The following is a 9,946-nucleotide window of genomic DNA, read 5'->3' on the forward strand; positions in this document are numbered from 1 at the left end:
ACCTGTTGTTATGATGGTTATTTATATTGTTTTTACAGGAATATCCGAGTGCAGATGAGACCAAACAGAAGAAAGTGGAGACAGAAGACGGAGCGGCCGCCAGTCCTCAAACCACCACGTGTTAGTTGCAGCCTCTATCCACACGACGCCCGCTGACAAGACTTATTCTTTGATAAACTTATTTTTGTATATATTTGAGCAGTCGATATTAAGATGTGTTATATTTGATAAATGGCCTCTATTTGATATTGGTTTACGCTGTATAATTATTATTATTCGGTGATCTTTTATTGATGGTACCTTTATATACTATTTCTAAACAAAGTGAGATAATAAATGAAATTCTTTTATGTACCGATATAAAATATGATAGCCAATTTAGTTATTGCCAAATTTAAGCGTTGCATTTTCGGCATTCCCATTATTAGTTGAGTATCATGATTTAATTCGTGGCGTACAAATTCCTGTACAGTGGCCACACTTTATTGGATCCTGTTCGTTATAATTGTCAGCAGAAAGTCTGCTGGTACACGATCTCACTCTCGTATCGTATTAAGTTTTCTTTATGTTCAGTATGGATGGTAAAAGTAAGAAGAATCATCTCACATGGGAGAAAAGTTGAAAAAGTGTCCAAGTGTATGCTGTAAATAACAGTTTAAAAATTTTCCACCTTGGCGCTGGTGTAGGCACAGAGTTTGGTATGAATGCAGCAATTGGAGATGAACTGAAGTATGCCGAGTTAAAGTTTTTTTTTTATATTTATTCAATAGAAACAAAAGTTCGCATTCATAAATTGTTTACATAAACAGGATATTAAATATATACAGCCAATATAGATATGAAAATTAATAAGGTAGGTACAACTAACAATATAATTTGGTTACAGGTTTTTAAATGTATTGTTACAGAATTTTTAAATGATGCTAATGGTTTAAACGATAATTTTAATATCATTGTCGACTAACGTGGTTAATAATTGAAAATTTCAACAATTTTTACGTTGTATAAAATAATGTATTGAAGAATCGTTATATTTGGCGCTTCATTTAAGATTTACCCGTTGCTGATGTGGCGCCACCCTAATTTAATGCATTTTGACGGAATTTTTCATATACACAGATAATTCTCCTTGCCTCTACCATCAATATTGTTCAGGCTTTATGGCTTAATGATAAATATTACAATAGTGCCTTGAGGATGATGTATTTAGCAAACTGTATTGGCCGCAGATTTGTATCCAGTATTATTTATGAATGTGGCAAGAATAACTGTTTTAGCATTTTGATGTTAATGTTATGTAGTGTGTGTAATTTATAAATTATTAAAATTTTAAAATGAATATAGCGTCTACCTCACGAAGCCAGACTCCAAAGTATTGTTTGTTGTTAAAATGACGGTAAAATTAAAACACAGTCGGTGTTATTACAAGACATTGTTTTGTTAGACAGTCACCTGACAACAACAACGTCTAAAAGGGAGTTTATCTTTTTCTATTACAAAACAGTGTTTAGCTTGTGTTTAACAAAATCTCGTTTAACACAAAACGAAGTGTACAGGAACAATTAAAGGAACGGAACGCAATTTTTGACAGCTGTCACCTATCTGTCATCACATAATCTTCCTATTTATCCGTTAGACACACCTTAGACAAGCTTCGAATCGTGTTTAAATATAAGCAATGTCAAAAGATTGTTGAAGTTTAAAGAACAGAAGGACACAGATTTGTAATTGAATTTTTTTAAAACAAGTGTTCAACACATGTTTAACTTTTATGTAATAACACAGACAATGTTTTTGATGAATACATATTGCTATATAAGCATTTTATAAATAGTGAGTACATTTTTCATGTGAAGTTTGGAGTCTGCGTCTTCACAAAATGCCTTTTTTCCAGTGCAACTGTTGCCTTTGGAGAACACCAATATCTTACGGAGCTTTAAATTGTAATTTAATTTGGCAAGAAAGAACGAGCACTGTCATACGATGGCGTATAACAGAAACTATCAAGTAACTATACTGGAAATTACACTCCATATATTACCTTCTCTCCATTTTGACTCCTCCGGGGTCCAGAATGGGCGGCAGGTGATCTCTCCCTTCAGTCGGACACTCGCTTGCAACAGTATTTTATATAATGTATATCCTATAAGGACTTAACATAAGATATTTGTACAATAATATCATATACTGACTCTTAATTATAGTAACAGACATCACTCTGTGTTGGGTTACTGGGTTATTTTCAACTTTTTTATTTTAATACATACTTCTTAAGAATGCAATGCTAATCCTGTGTCAATACGAATTATATTTTAATGAACTTATTAAGAGTGAGTATTGTAAGTGTAATCCGTAGTATGATGCAAGCCAGACTTGTCTGACAGGGACGGATCACCGATAGCTCACAAGTATTGTTACTTGATATTATGACAGCAATATTAATTAGTTAATACTTTTATATGTAAAACTAGCTTTAATTATATCACTGAATGTAGAACACGCGACTTGGTAAATATTGTCTGGAGCAGCGGTTATCAGAGTTGTACAAACTAAACACAGAAACTGCTCTATATGAGAGTCGCCTTAAACAATATTTGCGTTCCGATTTAGTGAAATTTTGGTTTCGGTCCAATATGAATATCAAATTTTATTTGAAACTAGATTTTCAGCCGTGCCCTTAATAAAGAACAAGCAAAATAAAAATTCAGTCATGGTAGATTTGTTTCGTGTGTCCGTCTCACTATGACGACTGGCCCGAGTGCTGCCTCACAATACCAGAGATGTAAGCGCGCCGCGGATCAAGAACTGTCACGATTGTGTAGCGCGCCCACGAAGCCGATATCATTTTAGCCACGGACCTGTCTCTCAAAGCGCTTCTAGACAGGTTGTAGATAATTGAAGTGAAACTCGTTCCGTGAACGTATTTAGCTTGTCGAGGCTAATAGTTGCTTTCGGTAGAATATAATGCTCCGTTGTATAATAAATTTAAGGAGAATAAGCCTCAATAAATATTTAATCTTACTCCTATTTGACACTGTTGTTAAGATCATTGAACGCGATCAACAAATTTTTAAAACGACTATTGGTTAACAATATGACCATTAATATTACACGCATAGACACGTTATAATGAATGTTGTGTTAATGTTCACAATCATTTCATTATATTCAGCTAAAACTACTGACCAAATTATAGCCGGCTCGAAGGACCAGAAAGTATTTGGAGGCCGTTACAACTGAGCCTCTCGAATCCAATGTGTTTTTTTTGTTGGTAAGCCATTAATTACACCTTTGATTGCGAAGTTATGGACTGAATTTATTACTTTAAATGTATATGTGGATATCGCGAAAGGTGACTCCATACGTTCCATAATTGTATTTTGTTACTGAATTCTTACTGAGTAAGTTTCCCTACTTATTGCTAAGTAGGTATATAATAATGTAGCGTTTTAACATAAAAGATGTTTCAAACTTTAGTTCTTAGAAGCAAACCTTTGTGGTTTATTACAACCTTCCCGATAAATGTATTTCGTTTCGGAGCTTTGTGGACGAAATACGAGGCCACACAAGACGCTGCTGCCCTCGTTTCCTTGACAGCAGTGTTCAACCGCCGTCTATGTCAATGAAATTTGTGTAATAAATACTTATTGTGAGTCAAGTACTTTGTTCTGCCGCAAAACATCTATAACGCTGTCTCGACTAGTCTCTCAATATTTTCAAGGGTTGTCACAAAAATTTGGTCTAACATGACGCTCAGCAATTTAGTTTAGTTTAAAGTTAAAGTAATAATATGATAGTAAATAGCAGTCATGCTGTTAAGAGATTAGCAAACGCGTGAAACTTATTTCGTGTACCTGAATAAGAGTACCGATTTGCAATCGAATGAATCGGTACAACCACGTATAGCGCGGGCAGGTGGGGGACGCCGGTCTCCTTTAACGCTTTTCACTTTTTGTATTTATTACACACATGGTTTCGGTTAGCAGGACGTGGCGTCTCGCCGCTGTGGTGTGATCATAGCACAGTGCGGTCGGGTGGTGGGTCTTATATTACAATAGTATTGCATATTCCAATGTTGCAAAACGTCGCATTGTGTAGCGAAGACGACCAATTGTGTTGACTTTATGTTGCCCTCGATTTGTTTGTTACGTGTCCGACATCTTAGACACCACTATTGTTTCAGTAAACTAATGAATATTTTGATTGTTGTTTTATTTTGATTACTTTACGTCGGTATTTGTCCTCTTGCCTCAATGATTTATATAACTTGGCACGCAGGGCGGCCGTTCGCTCCTTTCATCCCAAGTGTCCGGACGATCCGTTGAAAGAAAGCTGTGTTCTATTGTCGACCAACAAGCTAGGATGCAACATAATAAAAAAGACAAAAGGCATTTATTTTTTCAAAATTTATTCCTTTAGAATTTTTTTGATGTCATTTCTAATATACTAGACACTAGTACCTCTTCGGAATCAAATGGCGCTCTGAGAGACAAGAAGCGGCGCAAGAAACTCTCCCAGCATTATTTTTAATGAAATATACGATATTGTCCTGCTATTGCTATAAAATAATCATAATCTAGTCCCAGGCCGTCCGATCACTCAGATATTCAGTTGTGGAGTAGTAGGATTTACGACAGAGCCATTTTTTAATAAAACGTTGAAATTTATAAATAATGCCTGAACAGTGGCTGGGACTTTGTTGTAAAAGAGTATAAATTTCCCTTAACCACACTATTATTATAAATATGTGTTATTCTGATGCGCGAAGAAGTAACAAATATACGCATTACGCACACACTCACATTTAATATTAGTAGTATTAAAGATGAATGTATGACCACAAGCTAAACTCAATTTGAATTATTCGCTCTGATCCATAGAAACTGGTTGATTTTACTATCGTAGAGCGCGAATACATGTTTCTTGCTTAACAACTAGTTTACCTCAATGAAGAAAATAGTTTTCGAAGTTAAATGACTAATAATTTCTCAAACAAAATAAGCGTCTATACCTATCGAGGAAGGATGGAAAATAAAACAAAGTTGTTGTGCATAATGGTAAAAAAATATAATATAATTAATAAGTTAATTGTTATTTATACAGAACGACTGGTGAGGCACTCACGGTATATAGGACGTGATATTTGGCGATCATAAACAGTGTGTGTGTGATACACATTTCATTTTATTACAGGGAATGTTCAAAAATTATAACAGTTTTAGGAACGAGCATAAAATATGGTTGAGGGAGGCGATGGTTGTCTCATGCGTCATGCTCGTGCATGGGCGCTGCTTGTGGTGTCGGGATGATCTTGTTGCCGGAGAATCGGCTTCAGATTCTTAAAAGTATATATTTTTGATATATATAATCGCTTATAAATTGCTCACAGAATACCTTTATTTATTTACGGTGTGTGTGGATGATGCAGCTACTGTACTCATAACTTTTGTTTTGTATTAATTTACATTTAATTTTTTGACTTACACAATGCCTTAGCATTGACTATGTGACATTTGAGTATGGTTGTTGCATCACCTTTACATGTTATATTGTAATTGAAATGATTAAAATATATAAATCTTGATTTAAAAGTGTGTCAATCAGTTTGTTGGTAGTTCTTGTCATCAGGTCACCGGCCGGCTGCTGCTCGCGCCTGCAGCACCAGCCGGGCCAGCGCGTGCCTGGCGCCCAGCTGGCGCGGCCGGCAGTGCGCCCCCCCCTCTCCCCCCGCGCCGCCCCCGCACGGCGCCCGCAGCAGCGCGGGCTCGGGCGCGCGCACCGCTCGCAGCTCGCTGGCGGCCATGACGTCACCAGCCGCGGCGGCGGCGGCCCCGCGCCACGCCCTGCGCGCTGCACGGACACAGTTCACACGTCGTATAATAGTTATTTATCTACACCCATGCTTTAAATCCTCTATTAAAGAATCTGAAACAGTTAGCTTATTGCCAACATTAAAACACCCAATGTCCTAATAACCATTACATCATCCAAACGAGTGTTGTAATGATGTACTGAATTTCATTACAACACTCCTATGTTTTTTTCGATCCCTTCATGCGCAAAGAGTTTCAACAAACAGCCACATTCTTATTGCTCAATGCGTGGTATCTGTGTGAATTTCAAAAAATTAACACTTTCGTTAACGCGCGTTCCACACAACGAGAACGTCGCGCGCCTTAAAAAAAAAAAGTTATTCAAATCCCATTTTTCTTCGATATTTTTATTCTTTTGTTTATAAAAAATGAGTGATTTATTTTAAACGCTGCCAAAGAATATTCAAGTGAATGTTACTTATTGCTCTATACAAAATGTAAATTACTACTAAAATAAATAATTCTTTCATTAATACTTAGTTTATTTGGATATAATCAGTAATTGATGATATTAGGTTACTACTAGGACTTGCTGTTTTAATGTTAGCAATAAGCTAACAGTTTCAGAATCTTTTAGAGGATTCTAATTCTGTTGCATTTTGCAACTTTTGTGTAATAAAGGGTATTAAAACACGAATCTGGATTTATCTCACGAGGCGAAGCCAAGTGTAATAATAGTATCATATGAGTGTTTTAATACCTAATTATCAACAGTTGCATACAAGACTTTATTTACACCCAGAATATGAATCCTCTAAAAAATTCTGGAACAGTTAGCTTACTGCTAACATTAAATCACCAGTCTTAGTAGTAACCTAATATCATCCCTTACTGATTATATACAAATAAACTAAGTATTAATGAAACAATTATTTATTTTAGTAGTAATTTAAATTTTCTTTTGCAGCGTTTAAAATGATACGCTCATTTTTTGTAAACACAACAATAAAAATATCGAAGAAAAATGGCAGGGATTCGAATAACCTCCTTTTTTTACGGCACGCGACGTTCTGGGAGTGTGGAACACACATAAACTAAAATGTTCTTTTTTTGAAATTCATACAGATACCACACATCGAAGAATAAGAATGTTGAAACTCTTTGCGCATAAACGGATAAAAAACATAAGAGTGTTGTTATGAAATTCAGTACAACATTACAACACTCTTTTGGATGATGTAATAGCTATTAAAACATTGGGTGTTTTAATGTTGGCAATAAGCTAACTGTTTCAGAATCGTTAATAGAGGATTTAAAGCATGGATGTAGATATAATATAATCGACGACCTGTATAGCCGAGTGGTTAGCGAACCTACCTACTAAGCTAAAGGTGCCGCGTTCAAATCCCGGTAGGTGCAAACATTTATATAATGAATATGAATGTTTGTTTCGGAATCATGGATGTTTAAATGTGTTTATGTATGTTTATATGAATTTATATATGTTTAAGTAAGTATATTATATTAAATATATCATATCTTGTAACCCATAATACAGGCTATAGGTATATGCTTAACTTGGAGCAAGATAATTTGTGTAAAAAGTGTGTCAATTTTATTATTATTATCATTACTGCGCGGCATATATCATACCATACATTCACATGGCGTAAACATCTTTGTTTATTATTCACCCTTCGACACTATTTCAAGTCGAATTTTTATCAACAAAATCTATATATAATTCTATGATAGTTATTCTAATCATTAGTTATAATCTTCGTCTAATCAATAATCTAATGTCTTAGAAATATAATCTAGATGTATTATAAAAATAACAACTTACCAAATATTGGGCAAAACTTCGAAAAATAAAACAAAAATTCTGGGCACTTCACTATCACTGAAGTCCTCACACCCTTTTCCTCATTTCATTGTCTTTTTTCTTATTGGTACAGAGTTTAACAGAAACGAAATAGCAATTATTTATAACAAAATAAGGCGACAAATAGAATGTGGTCGTGTGGATTTCGTCGTTGGGGCATATTATGCACGGCGGTGTCATGTTACGTTCCTCGAATTGGTAGACCTGTGGAACCCACTAAAATACCCTTTTTGTCGTATCACCGCTCTTCGACAACAGACCCCTTAATGCCTGGTATCAAAATGAGTTCCAAGTCAAAAATCGAGCGTCCAACCAAACTATGGAATTAGCTTGTGTGTAGTGATTACAAAACAATACCTACCAACCTACAAAAAAACGCGTTTTTTAAAAGGCTCGCAAAGCTTGTGATTTCTCTAGTGCTGCAAGAGAATGTTTACTGCGGAGATCACTTAACATGAAGTGCGCTCCTTTACCAGTGGGAAGCTCCTTTGCACAGGATGCCGGCTAGATTATGGGTACCACAACGGCGCCTATTTCTACCGTGAAGCAGTAATGTATAAGTATTACTGTGTGTCGATCTAGGGCGCGCTAGCTAGTGAAATTACTGGGCAAATGAGACTTAAAATGTTGTCTCAAGGTGACGAGCGCAGTTGTAGTGCCGCTCAGAATTTTTGGGGTTTTTCAAGTTTTTTTATTTTTATGAAAATAAGGGACAAGACGAGCAGGACGTTCAGCTGATGGTAATTGATACGCCCTGCCCATTACAATGCAGTGCCGCTCAGGATTCTTGAAAACTCCAAAAATTCTGAGCGGCACTACAACTGCGCTCGTCACCTTGAGACAAGATGTTAAGTCTCATTTGCCCAGTAATTTCACTAGCTACGGCGCCCTTCAGACCGAAACACAGTAATGCTTACACATTACTGCTTCACGGCAGAAATAGGCGCCGTTGTGGTACCCATAATCTAGCCGGCATCCTGTGCAAAGGAGCCTCCCACTGGTAAATATAATAATATTATTGTGTATGTGGATGATGCAGCTACTGTACTCAATAACTTTTGACTTACTCGTGTAAGACATTGACTATTTGACGTTTGAGTGTTTGTTGCATCATTTTACATATTATATTGTAATTGAAATGATCTGTAAATCTTGATATAAAAGAGTGGCAATGAGTTTCTTGTACGAAACAAGTATCTGCCGCTACGTAGCGACCTACGCAATACTACGTCTCGCTTAAACGAACCGCTACGCTCCACTATAGTCCACGGGCGAATACAACTTTAAGAATCAACATGGAATCGCAATTACAATTGTTTTTTGACAAAATAAAGACAGAAATGAACAACCAAACTAAAGAAATTTTATCACAAATAGACGAAAAATTAAAACCTCTAGTACTCGAAATTGAAGAATTAAAAAGAGATAACAGTAATCTAAACAACAAATTGGAAATGTACGAGCGTAAGAAAGGAAGAAAAACTTAATAATTTTCGGCATAAAAGAAATGGAACAATCACAGAAACAATTATTAGAATGGACAGTCGAAAAATTTAAAAATGAAATGCTAATAAATGTTACCAACAGGGATATTGACAACATTTTTCGAATTGGAAAAGGAGAAAAAGGTAAGCCCAGACCAATATTAATATCCTTTACAAATTATTGGTTGAGAAATGATCTACTAAAAAATCAAAGAAAATTGAAAGATGCTTACATCACAGAAGATTTCCCCAAGGAAGTACTAGCATTAAGAAAACAACTACAGGAAAAAATGATGGAAGAAAGAAAGAAAGGAAACTTCGCGGTAATAAGTTATGACAAACTAATAATCAAGGAAGGTAAACACAGAAACCAGAAGAACCGCAAAAGAAAAGAATTGACATCACCAGAGGTAGCACAAAATCCGCGAAAGCAATACGCTTCATATAACAAAAAAACTACAACGAATACAAGTCTCGTCAACGCTTTCGATTTAATGCGCTGCAGATCAGATTCATATCCGTCCTCATCAAAACAACAAAACACAGGAGAGCACAGTAGTTAGCAAATAGCAATCGGCCACCAAAACAACCCGCGCACAAAAGAACAAGTAAGTAACCATAACATTAGAAAAACATTTCCCAACCCGAGTGGTCTTCGTGGGAAATTAGACCAATACCCTCCATCTAAAACGTACATACAAAATTGTAAGACTAACCCAAGAAACAATCTACTAAGGATATGTACATACAATGTAAGAACCTTA

General features: G+C 35.9%; 1 protein-coding gene across 1 annotated transcript in view; it reads left to right on the forward strand.

Annotated features, from left to right (window-relative positions):
• Positions 1 to 4,201, forward strand: part of LOC126967408 (influenza virus NS1A-binding protein homolog) — a 42,418-nt gene extending 38,217 nt beyond the window's left edge. Inside the window, exon 7 of the mRNA XM_050811856.1 lies at positions 39 to 4,201. Within this exon, the coding sequence (XP_050667813.1) occupies positions 39 to 125 (87 nt within the window). The 3' untranslated portion in view covers positions 126 to 4,201. The remainder of the gene's footprint in view (positions 1 to 38) is intronic.
• Positions 4,202 to 9,946: the final 5,745 nt, after the last annotated feature.

Source organism: Leptidea sinapis, chromosome 13 (assembly GCF_905404315.1).
Source record: "Leptidea sinapis chromosome 13, ilLepSina1.1, whole genome shotgun sequence".
Taxonomy (NCBI): domain Eukaryota; kingdom Metazoa; phylum Arthropoda; class Insecta; order Lepidoptera; family Pieridae; genus Leptidea; species Leptidea sinapis.